This window comes from Neospora caninum, chromosome X (assembly GCF_000208865.1).
Source record: "Neospora caninum Liverpool complete genome, chromosome X".
NCBI lineage: Eukaryota > Apicomplexa > Conoidasida > Eucoccidiorida > Sarcocystidae > Neospora > Neospora caninum.
Genome location: NC_018396.1, coordinates 671,549 through 688,562, shown reverse-complemented (window position 1 = coordinate 688,562; position 17,014 = coordinate 671,549). Strand labels below are relative to the sequence as shown.

Genomic DNA, 17,014 nt, shown 5'->3' with positions numbered 1-17,014 from the left:
TCTTTGTGTGTCTCTCTCGACGCCTTTTCCTTCACCGAGAAACCTCCCCGTTCCGCCATTCTCTTCCGATACTTCCTCCCCGTCCTTGTCAGTGGTGCCTCCACACTCGCTTGTGACCTCTTTGCATGGGTTTCCTCTGCCTTGCAGGCCGGCTGAAGGTCTCCGTGTACGGGCGTTTCCTCCCGCGAAGCATCTTTGGGAAGGCCGTCGCCCTCTGCTCGCTCCTCCGCATGTTCTGGCTAGTACTGGTCATCTTCGTCACAGGTAGACACTTCGCGTTTTGGTCTCCAACGTAAAGTCTGCCTGTTTTTGCTTCGAAAGCCCATGCTTCCTACATCCACGTCCCTCGTCCATCCTGCGCTCTCGAGCGCTACGCTCTCTTGCTTTTCCACATGGAAAATCAAGAGAGCGTCACTCTCTGGCTTCGGCCTTTTGAGTGGAGAAGCGTAGAAATAATCTTGTGTCAGGGAGATCACTCTCAGTATACGCCGGTCCGGATCCTAGCCTCTGAGTAATAGAGAGTGTTTGCTTCTTAGCATCTACCCAGCAATCTGTCGAATGAGGCGCCTTTTCGCTTTGCCCTCTGGACCTTCCCCCTCTGTCCTGGGAGTCCCCGCAGAGCGGCCGGCCGTCGCCGCTGTCATCTCCATTCCACTTCGTCTCTTCGGTCCTGCCTCGCATGCCCCCATCGCCATCTCTCTCCGCTTTCACACTCTCGCAAAGCCGTTCCTCTTTCTTCTTGGTCCCTCTTCGTGCCCGTCGCTGTCGCCTGTCGCGTCTGTGACGGACTTGGCGAGTCTGTGTGTTTCTAGCGGCGGCGGGGGGGGCGAGATGGGGAGCTCTGCGTTGTGTGTCCCCCCGTGTCCCCGCTTCTTCCTCTTTTTCTTCTGTGTCCTTCCTCCCCTGCGTGAGGCGGTCGAAGCCCCGCACGAACTGGGCAACCCCGCCTCCACTCTTTGCCGCGCGCAGCTTCCTGCAACCCTCTCTGTAGGACTGTGGCTCTCGGCCATCTGTCTGTCTCTTTCCTCTGTTGTCGAAGGGCGATGGAGACGGAAAGTGATTTTCAACGATCAAGTGGCAGCGGTGAATCCGTTGCTCTCGCTCTTCTGCGAAAAGGTGAGAACCGACTCGCCCGTTTGCTCGCCCCCTCCGTGCGTTCGCGGGGTGTCTCTCTGCTTTTTCTTCTCAAGTTTTTCTTCACTCGGCACCAGCCGCCTCGTCTCCCCACCTTCGTTTTGCGGATGCCGTCGCGCCGCGTTCTTCTCTCACCGCGTCTCACCGCGTCTCGCGTCTCGTGTCCCTCTTTCCTCTCTTCAGCTCGTCTTCTACGCGCACTTCCCCGATTTACACCTGGTTCAGCGAGACGCAGAGTCTACCCGCTTGCTGGCGTGCCTCAAGAAGTGGTACCGTGCCGTCCTGGACGCTGCTGAAGCGGCGACAACGGGTCAGGTTTCTGGTTTCTTCACATGCGTGTTGTCCGCCGCTCCCTTCTTACCTGTCTCCTTTCTGCTTTCTCTCTCCCTCTTTTCTCCTCTTTGGCTTTCTGTCTCGTCGCCCTTTCCTCGTTTCTCGCCTCTTGCTCAGGGGCCTTCAAGCCCCTGGCTGCTGGCGTCTCTTGTGCGCGTCGTCTCCTCTCGTAGCTAGCTTTATTCTCTCGCCCACTCTCGCCTACTGTCGCTGCCGCCTCCACGTCCATCGACCGTATCCGTTCGGGCGTTCAGCTCGCCTGTCTGTAGCTCTGTCGACTCCATCTCTCCTCTCGGCGTTGAGGCTCCGCGGCAGCGCGACGACGGGCAGATGCGAACAGCCTTTGGTTCACCCGACGACACAACGGCTGGTCTTTACTGTCTGCTGCAGGCAAGTGTGGCCTTCTTCTCTTCAACTCACGCTTTACAGAGCAGACATATCGGCGAACATTTCCGTTGATGAGGTAGGCCGTTCCCCGCTCTATCCCGTAAAGTGTCCATCTATTCCCCGTTATTCTTCGCGTCCCCAACCGGGCGAGCTACCATCTCCCTCGCTCTTCCTGGGCGTCGCTGCTCCACCCGCGAGAGTGAGAGCGCGTGTGAAGGTTGTCACTCGTCGTTTTTCTGTTCCTCACTAGTCGGTTGCAGATGCTGAGGTGAACGGCAGTCTCCCTCTTCGCTTTCGCCTCTGTCGCCTGCGCTTTGTGGGGTGAAAAGCTCGGAGCTTCTCTCTGTCGCGAAGGTGGCGGGCGGCTCGGCACATGGTTGTCTAGCACGCGACAAAACCCTCGGACGCGCGAACCTTTCTCGCGTTCGTGCTTCTCTAACTCGGCACTCGCTTTTTCCCTTTCCCCCGCCGCGTTCCGCAGATTCCCGCGCCACAAGGTGCTGTACCCGCCCGTCGACACCGACGCCGCTGATGCGTTCCGTCGCCGCTTTTGCCGAGCTGCGTGTGTCGCCTCTCTGAAGGCACTTCCAGAATTCAAGGAGTAGGTCGGGAGTCGAGATGCGACGCGTCGTGCAGAGGAACGAATATCAACTATGCTTCACGCCCCTCTCAGCTTGCCCTACATATATATATATATATATATATATGGAATATATATATATATATATATATATATATATGGATCTAGACGCATGTGTGCACTTTTGCACAGATTTATATACTTGCAGAGCCGTATTTGTATATACATAAATATGTATATACATATAGGATCCTGGATAGGTATGGAGGTATTGAGCTAGAAAGGTGTGTTTTTGTTCGAGCATCTAAGATCATGCCGTCTCCATCTCTCGCTTTGCATGTGCGGAGGCCCCTGTTCTGACTGTGTCCGCTCTCCTGTGTTGTAGCCACACTGCTACGTGTTTCGTTCCTCCTGGGTTGTTTCGGCGTTCAGCTTCGATTTCTCGGTCCCGTTCGTCTTCTCGCTTAATCGCTACGAGAAGAAGAAAGACCTTCAACTCGCCATTCACGCTGTCGCGCGTGCGCAGAGTCGCGACGACACGGATGCCGCTCTCAACCTCATCATGGCAGGCAAGCAAACCTCACTAAATTCGGTTTAAAGATGTCTTCACGTATCGCCATGGGACTGCACGCATCGCGGATACATATGTGCGTGCCCGGAGACGTGTGGCTATTAATCCACACATACTTAAACACAAATAAATATATATATATATATATAGTACGCATAAATGCATGCGTTTCTGCGTGCGTGTTGGTCTGTAGCGTGGAATACAGTTCATAAGCTCATCATGCTTCGTTATCCCGAACCTCACTTTCTATGCATGGCGTATGTCAAAAGATACCTGTCAGTTGAAAACGATTCAACTGTCTCTTCTTGCTTCGTTGCGTCTGGGCCCCGAGGCTCAGACGCAAAGAATTTTCTTCCCTGCCGGTCGTCCGATCTGTGTGCTTCCTATGTCCACAAATATCTTCACGTTTGCCACTGTACGTGCGAAAAGAACGTAATCGTACTGTGTATTGCTTTCGCGCCCGGCGGCCTTCGTGTTCTCCCCGATTTCATTTCTCGTTCCATGCTCTCCTGGATTCTTTCCCGCCTCGGCGCCTCTGCCTCGTCGATCAGGCGGCTTCAACAGTCGACTGCCGGAGAATGCGCTGGTGTTTGAAGAGCTGCTTCGCACCGCTCTCATGCAGTCGGGTTTCGACGTCCTTTGGCCAGCGGCGCCGTCCGCGCAGAGTCCTGCCTCTAAGTTGGCAAAGGCGAAACGCACGCAAGTTGTGTTTGTGAAGAACATCGACGAGGCGGCTCGCCAGTGCCTCATGGCAGTCGCCCTCTGTCTCGTCTATACGCCCTTTGAAGAGCACTTTGGCATGGTACGTGCTACCGGTTTTTAAAGGACGAGGTCAGCAGGTTCAGTCAAACAGTACCACGGGGGACGTAGCCTTGAACTCGCACTGCGCGTCTTCAGCTCCTTTCCTCCTTTCTACGAACTCCCGCTCAACGCACAATTTTACCCCTCATCTCCCTACAGATTAAAATGAACATGTACACATCTGCATGAAAAGGGATATACGTATATATATAAATATATATGGAGATGTGTACATATATGCATATGCATGTACATATATATATATATATATATATATATATATATATATATATATATGCTGCGTGTGTATTCTTATATGCGAGCTTTTTAGCGTCAGCCTTTAGGGTGCGAGCTTGACCCAATGGCAACGAGTAATTGCCTAGTCTTTTAGTGTTGCTTTGTCAACACTACCCGCCACGGTCTCACTCATGGTAGCTTACCTCTCCCGACCTGCGTCTTTTTACACGGACGTCGATCTATGATTTCTACATATCTCTGTGCGAACGTATATGTGTGTAAATGCATGTGTGCATGTTTATCTTGAGCGAGAAGGTGGATGAGAGCCTTGCACTAAATACGGGTATACATAAAATCATATATATATATATATATAAATGGATTCATAGGTAAAGGAACCGATACATATATAGGTAGATCTATAGATACTGATAGAGAGATATAGAGGGAGAGAGCGCGCATCGTCTTCATGTCGCTATGCGGATAAAGAAATAAGCTGCGTTGCCGGACGTTCAAGAGTTGCGTGCGAGGATGCGAAACGCATTTGTCTTGTCGCCGCCATTGCCGGTAGGTCCCGTTAGAGGCGAACGCGCTAGGCTGTCCGGTCGTTGCCTCCAATTCGGGAGGTCCCCGCGAGAGTGTCCTTCACGGGAAAACGGTAAGTGGATCAAAACGCAAGTTGCGCTTATATGCAGGTCTGCGTGGTTCCCTGTTCCATTGACTCAACTGTCTCTCTGTTTAACGCACGCACCGCGCCGACTGCATCGGGCCCCGTATCTCGAGGGATGTGTTTTCTCCAGTCTCCGTCCCACTGTGTCCCGCTCTCCATGCGTTTCCCGCACTGCGTTTTGGCCTTTTACTTCTCGAGTCGCTTTGGCTGAAGGGGCTTTGCCGTATCTCCTCCCCCTGTTTTAAGTTGCATGCACCAGCGATGCAGGAGACGGGGAGAGGCAGAGGGATAGGCGCCTGTTTCCGCCGCCCGAAGCCGGGAAGGAAATACCTCTAAACATCCGCGATGGAGACTCGCCGTCTCGTGTGTCTCATCTTGAAAAACGAACGGCCATCTAGATGCACATATCAAAGTCTATAGCTGGGTGTCGCTCGTCTTCTACCTTTCGATTCAGCTCTGTGCATGTTTGGGGCCCTCCGGCAAGGGCGCAGCGCTATGACGAGATCTACACAGTCCACAGATCACTCGATAGATGCATCGATTTGCTTGCAATTTTACTCGCTATCCTTCTGGGGTCATTCGGCTACGGACACGCAAGCAGACATATCGACATGCATGCTCCTTGCATGCAGACAGGCACCCACAGCCGTGTGTAAATGTGAGTATCGTTTCATGGGGAGGGGGGGGGGCGGTGCGTGCTCGGGGCGAGGAGGAACGAAAGATAGCAGTCCAATGGAAGACAGTCTGAAGGCGATTTGTTTTTCTCAGGGGTTTCTGTGTGAGCACGATGCACGAAGTTTCGGAGACGCGATCTTGAGGCTGGCCGTTATGCAGCGAGAGGATCCTCCAATGTACGAGGTACGGTGAAGACATCCCAGCCCCCGCAGACAAAGGCGACAGGAAAGGAAAACGGGGGAAAGTGCCTGGTGCAGAGGCAAGAAACGGGGGGAGGCAAAGCGGGGAGGTGAGAGCGAGGGAGAACAGCATGCGACAGAGAGCGCAACAGAGGCGGAAAGCGAGAAGAGCGAAACGAGACCGAAATGAAGAGCCGCAGCGATGGCCGACAGAGCGACCGAGGAGGGAGAATGACAAGGCACGAGAAGGCAAACGAGAGAGACAGTAATGCGTCGATATGGAGAGATAGATACACAGATATACAGCTACACGATTTGACCAGGAGAGAGACGGGAGCGAGATATGAGGTAAGAAAACATTCAGCAGTCCAAGAGAGAGCCTAAAGAGGACAAAGGGAGGCTACGCCTTTTCCCTTCGTTTTATTCTGCTTTTGCAGTTGTTTCTGTCGTGTGTCCGTGGCCCTCTTTGCAGGAAATGCGGCAAAACGGGTGTCGCCACGTTAAGGAAAACTTCAGCTACGGTCAGTGTCTCACCGGCCTCTCGTCTCCGTTTTGGTCCACATAGCCTGTCTCTCCCGTCACTGTTTCTCCCGCGCATGTGCTCTTCTCCTTTTCTGTCTCGGTTGCAGGTGCGTTCGGAATACAACTTCGTCGCTTAGTTGCGGAAGCATGAAAAGCGCACACGAGCAACAGCGGGGAAGGCGGGAGGCGAAGCTGGAGATTTTGGGGAGACAGAAACGCAAAGAGGAGACTACCAGAGCGAGAGAACCGGAAAGGGAAGAAAACGCACACATTCACATCTCTAGTAATTGCTCATGACACTCTCTCCAAACCGCTGCGCTTCCAACAACAGCTTGTCTCTACCCTAGTCCCCGCTCAATTTTACCACACATAATACTTTTATGATCCCAGACTGGTACACCCGCAACATTAACACTGGGTATAAATATGATGCATCAACATAAACCTAGATATATAGGTACATACATATATTCATCTATAGATCAGTGTGCATTATTGTTCGTTTCGCGTCGTTTGACGTATACAGGGTGGCGCACTTTTTCGTTGTCATATGAGATACATCCGCATGAGACCATAGGAGTCACGATGCTTCCTTGTTAAGTGCATCCGTGCATATACCCTTGATACAGTATCTGTGCTAGGTGCCGTCTTGCAAACACAGCGTGTGGCAGTCAGGCTCCGCTGGATTCGCCCGGCGGGAAGGAAGGACCTTGTTTCCCTTGCGTACTGTTTGCCTCGTTTCTTCTTGTGTCGCATGGGCGTTTCTATCCGCCTTCAGCCGGCCCTCAATGGCAGCGTGCGCAAACCAGGCATCGGAAATGGGAAGAGGCCTTCCCCTGCTTTTTTCTCACTTTTTTGGTGCTCGAACCCAGCAAGTCACGCCTTCCCTCCTTCTGTCCTCCACGGGCAAAGCGGCTGTCGGTGCCCGTTTCTCGCTCCCGGCCAACCCGCACCCGAAACCTACTCGCTGCCCCGGGGAACAACAGGAATTATCCACTCCGACCAGGAGAAAGAGTACATGGGCGCACTTGTGGATACACAGGGGAAAACCTAGGGGCAATTCACCCGTTTTTGTTGAAAAAGGCTCCCGCACCATCCTCGTCGTGCCTCGTTCGCGGAGGACGGCAGCCAGCGCGGTTGTGTCTTCTGCTTTCTTCACGATCCTCCACTGCTCGATGCCCACGCGTCTCTCTTTCAAGCAGATACAGCTCCATCTGCTCCTTGTCCTTGATTTTCGAAACTTCACCATGTCAGAGAAACACACGACATCGACATTCAAGGGGGCGCCAGGTGCCCGGGAGTCGACCTCCGTAGATTTAAAATAGCGAAGCTTCGACGCGGCGCGTTAAGATACAGACAGCCTCCTTCGCGCGGTCTCTCTTTTTTCCCGGGCTTTACAGCGCTCCGTTGGTGTCGACGCCGAGCGCATTCGCGTCATCTTTCAGCCCCTAACGCGCGTCAGAAAGCCCAACTCAACATATTTTCGTTCTCTTCTGGTGCACGAAGCTGCGTGGCTTTCTTGCCTGCTTCGCTTCGCGAACGCTTCTTGCGGCCACATGCAACTTTTCGCTGGGCCAGTGGCACGCTGCACAGCGCCTTACAGCCAGCAAAACTCGCCTGTTTCGAGAGTTTATGAGGCTCTCGGGTTCGGGCCGGAGACACCTCTCGCCGTTTTCCTCCGTCCTCGCGCGAGAGTTCTGGATGCTTGACGGAAAAGCCGAGTGCAAGCGAAAAGGAAAGCACGGCGTGACGCTCGGTCCTAAAATGGGAGAGGCACAGGCGCTGTGAGTTCGTCGGCGCTTTCTCCCGGCGACTTTTCTGTCCTCACGAGAAACCTGAGCGCAGGCCTATCCACTTTTTTTTCGGATTTGCGCTCGGCGCGGATGCACACATACCGCGCCCGACACAAACACCTTAGGCGTTTCGCCTCGGGATATATGCAAGCTGAAAGAAGCCGGTTCGGGTTTTGCGGGGCGCCCTGGATCCGAGTCGTGGACGCGCGAGTGTCTCCGAGTCCGCAAAGTTTCTTTTCCTGGAAAAACAGACGCACCTTGCTCGTGGCCAGCCCCAGCGGAACGGCACGTGAGCAAACCTGGAGCGCGAGAGAGCGAAACAGAGTACACACTCCCGCTCCCGACACGCACGGACACCCCGGCAAAAAGGGTTTTTTGCTCTCCTCCGTTTCTGAGCCCCGACAACGCCACGCGTTTCACCTCCTCGTGTGCCGTGCGGTCGCCAGGTTCCTTCGTCGTTCGCGCTCCCCGTCTCTCGCCACGTCTCTCTCTTGTTCACTCCCGCATTTCCCCGCGGCCGTGCAGCTTGTTCAGTCTTTGTAGCGTTGCCCTCAAGTCTGAGTTCCCATTCCTCTCCTCTCTCAGCACTGCGCCCGCTTCGCGCGCTCGCTGTCCCTGCCTCTTCTCGGTCTTTGTCTGGTCTGTCGTTGTCTTCTGTTTTTTCCGCTGCCCCGCGTCCGGTTCTCTTCGCCTTCTGTCCCTCTCCATAGGGAAGAGCGTCTGCGCACCTTGACTCGTGGATCTCGCGCGAGGTCGAGCGCGAGGCGCCAGAAAGCGTCTCCGCCCTTATTCGGCTCCTTCGCGCGGTTTTCCTTCTTCAACGGGCACCCACCGCGGGTTGTTCGCCGTTGCATGCACGGCTTCGGAGCGTCTGTGCGCAGCTTCGTCTGACAGCGCATGCTTTCCAGCTTCCGTCGCGGCCTCCACCGACCTTTTCTTGCACACGAGCAGAGTCGCCTCTCCCCTCCCCACGACTCTCGTGGCTGCTCTCGGTGTCTGTGCGTCTCCTTCCCGGATGTCTCCTTATCATGGCAGGTGCGTTTTCGTCCCCACCGTTTCCTTCAGTCGGATTTGACTTCGCCGCATCTCCAGGCCAGGCGCTCCCTGCTCTCGCCTCTGCCTCCGCTCCGGGGTCGGAGTCCCAGCCGTTCCCTTCTTCTTCCTTCGGCATGGATGCATCATCCGGTCTCCCCGTCTTCTCTTCCTCGCCCGGGGGCCCCGGCGATGTCTCTTCTTTCCTCCCTCCGCTCTCGCCCGGCGTCGCCCCGGACGCCGCAAACGCGCTCCTCGCCACTTCTTCTTCTCTCGGCTCCGTAGGCGGCCCTGCGTCTGCTTCACCTGCGTTCTTCCCCTCACCTGCATCCCCCTCTCTTCCCCCAAATGCCGCTCTCTTCCCCTCGCAGCCTCTCTTTCCCTCTTCTTCGCCCTCTTCGTCTCAGCAGCGCCTCGTTCTGACTCCCCAAGAAGTCGAGGCCTACATGCATCTGTGGCGCGCGGCTGGCGGCGTTGCGCCCGACGCCTCTTCTTCCGTGCTCGAGGGCTCAGTCGCCGCTGCATTTTTGGAAAGCTCGGGTCTCGACCGGGCGCTTTTGCACGAAATTTGGCGATTGGCTGACGCCAAAAACACCGGAAACCTCGACGTCGAAAGCTTTGCCTGCGCATGCAGACTCGTGGCGCATGCGCAGAACGGCTTCCCGGTGTCTGTGGAGGCAATCTCTGTGGAGCCCGCCGCGCTCCCCCAGTTTTCCAACACCCCGTTCCCAAACTCCCAACTCGTCCCCGTGGCAGGAGGGGCGGCTGAGGGCGGAACCCTCTCGTCGTTCTCCGACCTGTCTCTAGGGGTCGGGCCTGCGGGGGGCACAGACGGCGTTGGTGGCGCGGCTGCTGGCCCCGACTCCGGGCTCTTCGGCAGCGGAGCGCTTCCGGGCCCCGTCTCGAGCCCAACTAGCGGTGTCGGAGACCGGGGCGACGTGCTGGGCGTCGCAGCCCCGGAGCTGTACGTGGGGACGCCGGAGGAGTACAAGCGATACGCGCAGGTCTTTGCAGATACCGACGGGAACCAGGACGGCTACGTGGAGGGGAGCGAGGCGCGGAATGTGTTTACATCTTCTCTTCTCCCCGACACCGAGTTAGCCGCCATCTGGACCCTCGCCGATGTCGACTGCGACGGCCGCCTGACCCTGCAGGAGTTCCTCCTCGCCATGACCTTGATTGGAAAAAGAAAGAAAGAGGGACTCCCCATCCCGGCTGCGCTTCCCGCCACCCTCCTCCAGTCCGTTCAAGCTTTCCAGGTTTCCGGGAATGCTGGGGGCGAGGGCGGCCGCGGGACGTTCTTCGGGGACGCCACGGGGTCTCTAGCTGGGCCCACGAGCCGTACGACCGCGGTCGCTGGGGGCCTGTCCACGGGCTTGGAGCCCGCGGCGCTTCCGACGCCGCAGCTTCTAGACGGGTCAGCAGGCGACAGCGGCGGGGCCTGGGGCTCCTTCGGGCTCGAGGAACAGCCGAGTGGCTTCGACGGAGAGGGCGCCGCCCTCGACGCGCTGTCTCCTCGCCCCGTCCATGAGACAGTCTCCAAGCGCGAGAAGAAGAAGAGTTCCGGCAGCTCCCGCGGGGCGTCGAGGAGCCGTCCGGCCCGGGATAGCGACGAGGAGGAGCGCGGCAGCAGGAAGAAGGCAGAGAGCGAGGATGACGAGGTTCCCCTGTCGTTCGGAGACAGAGTGAGCGCGGCAAAGGAGAGGCGAAGTGGAGGCGAAGGAAGCGGCGCGGGCCGGGGGAAGAAGGAGAAGAAGAAAAGTCGACGCACGGAGGAGGAAGACATCTTCGAACGAGGAAAGAGCGACTCGGACTCCGACCGGCTCGCCCTTCCGTCCCCCGAGCTGCGAAGAGAGGAAAAGCGGGGAACTGAACAGACACCCGAAGAGAAATGGCTGGCGAGACGGAGGGAGAGGGTCTCTGCGAAACGCGCAGCTGCAAGCGCAGGCCTCCATGAAGAGTCGGAGGAAGAACGAACCCTGGCGCTTCTTGAAAGTGTGGTTGAGGTAAGCAACAAGGGTAGAGAGAGAACGGTGAACCCCTTCAGGGTTTAGAGTAGAGGGAGAAGACGGGGACTGCTACAAGAGAAAAAGGCGTGTGGCTACTTTGCCCCGTTTTTGCTGTCTCATCTGCAGACAGACAAGCGCCTGTCGGATATCCTGCGTGCTGAGGTCGATGGAGACGCCGAAGAAATCGAGGAGGTCCGGGAACTGCGAGTCTTGTTGGAGTCCGAACTGCTCGCAGAGAAGAAGGAGCTAGCTCGCCAGATCGACCGAAAGCGCGACTTCGCCCTTCAACTCGAAGACGAGAAAGTCAAGCTCGAGCAACTAAAGGAAGAAAGAAAAAAGGTAAACCCTAATTCGGCATGCACATACACATTTGTATATACACATATCTATGTGGTAGAGAAGAATGTAGCTTGGCGCGGCTGAAGATGTGCGCTTGTAGAATGCATGTATGTACATATATATATATATATATATATATATGTATATATGTGTACAGATAGGTAGAGATACGTGCATATATGCATGTTTAGATGTGAAGCGCATATCTTTCTGTGTGTCATCGCGCGAGTTTGTTTCGGTGCCCTCGAGTGAGTTGCTTTCTTTCGTCTCTCGTGTCGACTTTTCTGTCTTCAGATTGAGTTTGAGAGAATTGGAATCGAGAGAGATCTTTCGCACTACGTCGAGGAGCTTTTGTTTCTTCGCGGTCAAGTGGACGACATGCAGAAAGACATCGACGCTCTGCACCAGGCAAACCAGACGCTGATCGCTGCGCATCGCCATCAGCAGATTCAGGCCCAAAATCTCCACGCTACTCGATTGTAAGTTCTCGTCTGACAAGACTACAATAAAACCCTGGCGCGTTTTCATCGACAAAATATATCTATGTACATATGTGAAGAATTGCTCTTAAGGGTATCTCTTTCTCTGCCTGTCGAACTGCGTAGAGACCGAGGAAGATGTTTGGGTGCGTCCGCGCGTGTAGATCCGCCAAAGCTCTACGGTTTTGGGGGGCGTTTCTTCCGAGCTTTGAGACAGTCGCCTTTTCTCGCGGCTACGTCGGTCTGTGCACACAACGGCGCCGACTCGTTTTGAGTCTCCTGCGTCTGTCTCTGGATATTTCGCGTGAGACGTTTCTTCCTAATTTTTCGCTCTTCGTCCGGGCTGTTGCTCTGTCCCAGGCAAGCGCAGGACCAGCTGAAGGGCGAGCGCGAGGCGCTGCAGAAGGAAGAGCGAGAAATTGCGGAGTTGAAGGTGAGAGGAAAACCGCGACGCGAAAACGCTCCTTCCACTTTCGTGCTCGCCAAGAGGTCGTCGTGAGGCGGTATAAAAGCGTCGGGGCAAAGGAAACAGATGTGGAGGGAGGGGAGCTCGAGAACGAGGCACAGAGGTTTTTCGCCCTTTTATGGAGCACCGGAATCAAATGAAGACCATGGTACATCCGCCACGCTTCCAGAGAGAGACAAAGCTATTTCTATCCAAATGCAGAGGGGAGGGAGGCGATGAGACGGAAGCAAAGAACGAGGCGGGTGTCTGTGGCTGTGTTTCGGCTGCTCAGACGCTGTTAAATCGCATGCGGCGAGAAAAAAATGAGGCGCAGTCCAGGAATGCAGTGCTCCAGGAACGCCTTCGGCAGGTACGGGAAGAAACGTGCACTGACAGATACGCATGGATTCGTAGTTTTGTAAATGTGTGCATCTCCGATGTGGCTGCATCGACGCGCGTGTATACTTTGTGAGTTCAAGTTGCTATACATACATATATACATATACACATACATATATATGTACGTGTATATATAGATATACGTCCATTCATGCTTCTTGTGTGCATAAATGGAGACGGGTATCTACATTGGTGTATGCGTTTTTCGATTGGTGGGTGGATACGAGTAAGGCGTGCTCGATGGTGAGGCGTTCGCTTAGGGTTTGTGGTGCCTTGGAATTCTCCGATAGAGTGCCCAGACAAGAGGCTAACTCTCGGCTTCCTTGTGGAGCTTTTCTTCTCTCGCGTCTGCGATTGTTTCTCTGTCCTCTCTAGGCCGACCAGGACAAATCCATTCAGTTCGCCTCGGTCGACGCGGCGCGCCTGCAAGCTGCCGCCGTGCGAGATGAGCGCCTGCAGATTTTGCAGCAAAGGCAGCAACTCGTGGCGGGCTTGAACCATCTTGCGCAGGTCGGGAAGCCCAACGGAAAGGGAGAGACAGGAAACAGAGAAGAGGGAGAAGAAAGAAAGGTAGAGGAGATCGCGAGGGGCGTGCCTGGTGGTAGATGGAGATGGGACCAATGAAATACCCAAAGGGAGAAGCAAGAGAACACAAAACAGCTCTGCTTGGGGTGGTATGTACGTGTTGTCTCCTGTCGCTCTCTCCCTTTTTTTGTCTTGCTGCTGGTCTAGTCCGCCGAGAGTCGCCCTCAAGGTGAAAGCGAAGTGGAACACTTCGCAGCGACCTTACGCGGCCTAGTCTCTCCATCGCTCTCTGTTCATGCTCTCTCTTGCTGAATTGTGTCTGCGTTCCGACTTCCCTTTTCAACAGCAAACCGTTTTGGGTCTCAAAAGCCCTGCCGCGCGCACGGGCTTGGCCGGCTCAGCTCCAGTCGAAAGCAGGCACGGCGCCGCCGTGAGGCGAGACGCGAAGGGCGTCCCTGCGGGGGCCGGACCCGCAAATGCCAATCTTGTTCTCGCGAGCTCTTCTCGCGTTGAGGTAAGCAGTCGAACAAAGAGGAGCTCCGCCTCCCCTGCATTGAAGCCTTCCTCCTGCCTTCCGCCATACACCGGAGAAACCGAATGCGTGTACTACTTCGATTTACATACATCTATAAATATATATATATATATATATATATATTTGTATACATATATATATATATATACAGGCATACGCGTTTGCATGAACCGCGTAGCGAGCGTGTCATCAACCCCTATCGCATGCGCACACAAAACGAGTGAACCTAGACATGCTACCGTACTCCTGCCTCTTTCTCTCTCTATATATCTCTATATGTTTGTGATTTGCAGGTGTGTATCTGTTTTCTTCGTGGTGTCTGTGTACGGGCGTCCGCTTTCTCGTTCGCATGCGTACAGGTGTTTTCGTGTCTTGTGTGTGATCGTCAAGAAGCGGGTCTCGGCTTTTTGTGGTGCGCTGCAGCCGGCCAGCCCGTCGCACTGGACTTTGTTTTCTTCAGTGCCCGTGCGCCCTTCATCCTTTGGCTCTTCTGCGCCTCTGGCGTTGCCTGTGCACGAGAGGCGCGGGGCGTCGTACTCGGATTTGAAGTTCTCACGAGAGAAGGAGAGCGGCGGGCTTCCCTCCTACAACGCCTTGCCGTTCGCCGCCACGCATGCGAACGGCGACTTTCGCCCGAGTGCAGTGACGACTGATGGCAGCTTTACGTCGAGCGTCGCGCCTGGTGTCGATTACGGGGAACCCTTTTACGGAAGTCTCAAGAGCAGAAGCCTCTACGCGCCTGCGGGCGGGCGACGAGAAGAAGGAGCTCTCGCCCGAGACTTGGAAACCCGCGGCGTGGAGGGCATCCTCGGAATTGAAAGCGTGAAATCAGACGGAGACAGAAACTACTCCCGAAATGTGAGGAAACACGTCACTCTCAGCGAGTAGAAAGGGAACAGCACAGAGCGGGAAACGCAGCGAAATCCGGGGAGGTGCCCGTCCGCGGACTTTATACAGGTGCATGCGTAGGCACGTGTGCTGGAGGAACGCAGTGTCAAAAGGAAGAGGCAGTTTTAAAGGGGGAAGAGCGCAGAGGCCAAGTCTGTTCGCATTTCACCAGCGTCTACAATAGGAACGGTAAACATTCGCCAATTCGTGCACCATTCTCGACTCGCACGTTTAAACAGGTGGATGTAGACCCAGAGCCTCGCTGCGGCGAGTGTTCACCACAGCGTCAACTTGCACACAGAAAATCGGAGATCTTTACCCATCCTTATGCGAATGTATAGACAAATGCATATGTACGTGTATGTCGAAGTTTGCTGTTTTCCCTCGTTGGAGAAGCAACGAACCGCGGGATGCTTGCCTCGTCCTTGTGGCTGGGGAATCCCGCGTCGGCAAGGCAACGAAAAACTTCGCGAATTCCGTTCGTCCTGTTTCATTTGGCCCCTGTAAGTACCGTTTAGCCGCTTTTTCGGTTTTTCGTCTACGCTTTTTTCCTGTGGCCAGACTAGCGGCGAGCTCGACCCTCGGCGCCACACCGATCTGCACTGGTCGTCGTCGAGCCCCGCCAGAGCGGGGACAAGCGTCTCTCGAGGACTCAGTAGAGCCGGTAAGGAGGAAGAGAAAACCTGACGCAGCCTTCTGCTTCGGCTTCGGGAAGACGACGGAACAGGAGAGAGAGACGAGAGTCAAGGCCGTCCACAGAGCACGCTGAAAAACGCGCGCATATACCGTCGCCATGAGCTCGAACTGATTTCCGTATGGGCGCATGCATCTATATATAGGTCTGGCTTCAGCTGAGAGGACCGTGCATGTGCTTATTCGCGAGCACAACGGTCCCTAACACTGCCTGTATTATTTACTCATATTTACAAATATATATCTATATATATGTATAAAGAGAGAGGGAGAGATGTTGGGATACTCGGGAGGTGGATGCATAGATGGTGTATATTCATGCCCCCACCCCTCTGTAGATGTTTGCTCATTTTGTATAGTTCTTTGCGCGCACCCTCTGCGCAGGCGCGAGCGAAGAGAGACGCGTGGTCGCAGGGTCTCCTGGGAGTGAGAGCGGCGCGCATCCGAGAGCGTTCGTTTCCTACGAGGGAAGTCGACTGAGGGACGAAGAGCGAGAAGGACAGGGTGGCCATGGCAGGGGCGTGGAGTCGACAGGGAGTCCTGATCGCCAGGACAAAAAGGAGAAGAAGAGAAGCGAAGAAAAGAAGACGCGAGCGGTGTCGGTTTCCGGACGCCATGGCAAAACAAAGAAAAAGGCTGAAGAAGTGAGAAAAAACTATGGGGCCGAGACGAGCGATTCAGCCTCTCCCCTTCTTACGACTTTGCGCGTCGGGGAGAACCATAAAGCGAACAGTGATGGCTCGCCGGCGCTTACTGGTTATATACGCAAATGGACAACGTTACGCGAAGCCTTGTGGCCACAAAGGGTGTCCAAACGCCCCTGGGAATGCATGTTTTTACATGCATTTCTATTTGTGTATGAATGCATGTGAGTAGACTAATTACACATAGAAATGCATATATCTACAAATACCTATAGATGTCTGCTAGACTGAAAACCACTCGCGGTCCCCTGAATGGGCAAGGTGTGTAACCACGGTCGATTCCTCTGCACGGGGTCACCAGTTGATCGCGCGTCCCGTGTGGAGTTGGTCCAAAGATTACATTTCCAGGAGAACCGGGCCCAGGTGTCAGATGTGTGCGCGAATGCATTCCACTCAGACGAATTTCATCGGCGGTGGAAGTTTCGGGGCAGAGTTCCACCCTTCTTCAGATGAGAAGAAAGACAAGAGACGAGGGGACGTGGAAAGGGCGAAAAAGGACTTCGGCAACGACAGCTTCGGAGGCGAAGATGCTATACTCTCTGGTAAGAGAATCCCGGCCAGAGGTGCGACCAACGAGCGAGATGTCGGAAAGGATTGCTGATACGCTGTCGCACGTGCATACATTCATGTCGTATGTATATGTAAATATACATATATATATATATATACAAATATGTGAGAAGAGGCAGAGCAGGTTGAGGGCCTCTGTCCTCTAGAGACATATGTACATGGATGTCCACGCGCTATTTCTCTCGTCTATTTATCTGCGTGCAGCTCTTTCGACACGGGTGTGCCCTCACCTGCATATGCGCAGTGTAGATAGATTTGTAGATGGACGTAGATAGGAAGCCTGTCGTGCAGCTTTACTTGCGTGCGTATGACATGCTCATTCACGTGTTTGCACAAATGTGTGGATGTGTAGAGATGCGCCATGGAAATCGATCTTCTTCGTGAGGTTTCGTTTGTTATGTTCGCTGTAGGTCTCGACACGCCTTCCTTTGGCGCTCGGCCTGTCAGCGGTCTGCACGGTCTCGCTGCAACGCCTCTCTGAAATCACGCGGAGGTGTCGTCTTGCCTGCAGCAA

The 17,014-nt window shown here is 54.7% G+C and overlaps 2 protein-coding genes across 2 annotated transcripts in view; both read left to right on the top strand.

The window, feature by feature from the left end:
• The window catches only part of NCLIV_045600 (putative glycosyl transferase, group 1 domain containing protein), a gene marked incomplete at both ends in the record, with an annotated part of 6,656 nt that extends 524 nt beyond the window's left edge, over positions 1–6,132 (top strand). The window contains 10 exons of the mRNA XM_003884110.1: positions 148–264; positions 992–1,116; positions 1,318–1,449; positions 1,863–1,930; positions 2,336–2,455; positions 2,867–2,961; positions 3,557–3,798; positions 4,599–4,718; positions 5,482–5,571; positions 6,040–6,132. Coding sequence (XP_003884159.1) covers positions 148–264; positions 992–1,116; positions 1,318–1,449; positions 1,863–1,930; positions 2,336–2,455; positions 2,867–2,961; positions 3,557–3,798; positions 4,599–4,718; positions 5,482–5,571; positions 6,040–6,132 — 1,202 coding nt within the window. The remainder of the gene's footprint in view (positions 1–147; positions 265–991; positions 1,117–1,317; positions 1,450–1,862; positions 1,931–2,335; positions 2,456–2,866; positions 2,962–3,556; positions 3,799–4,598; positions 4,719–5,481; positions 5,572–6,039) is intronic.
• A 2,778-nt stretch (positions 6,133–8,910) lies between these two features.
• Positions 8,911–16,981, top strand: NCLIV_045590 (conserved hypothetical protein; the record flags this gene model as incomplete). The annotated part of the gene is made up of 11 exons (XM_003884109.1): positions 8,911–10,920; positions 11,050–11,262; positions 11,557–11,741; positions 12,102–12,174; positions 12,961–13,095; positions 13,457–13,624; positions 14,069–14,503; positions 15,095–15,197; positions 15,611–15,870; positions 16,328–16,472; positions 16,911–16,981. 11 exons carry the CDS (start codon positions 8,911–8,913, stop codon positions 16,979–16,981), a joined length of 3,798 nt encoding a protein of 1,265 aa, XP_003884158.1.
• Positions 16,982–17,014: the final 33 nt, after the last annotated feature.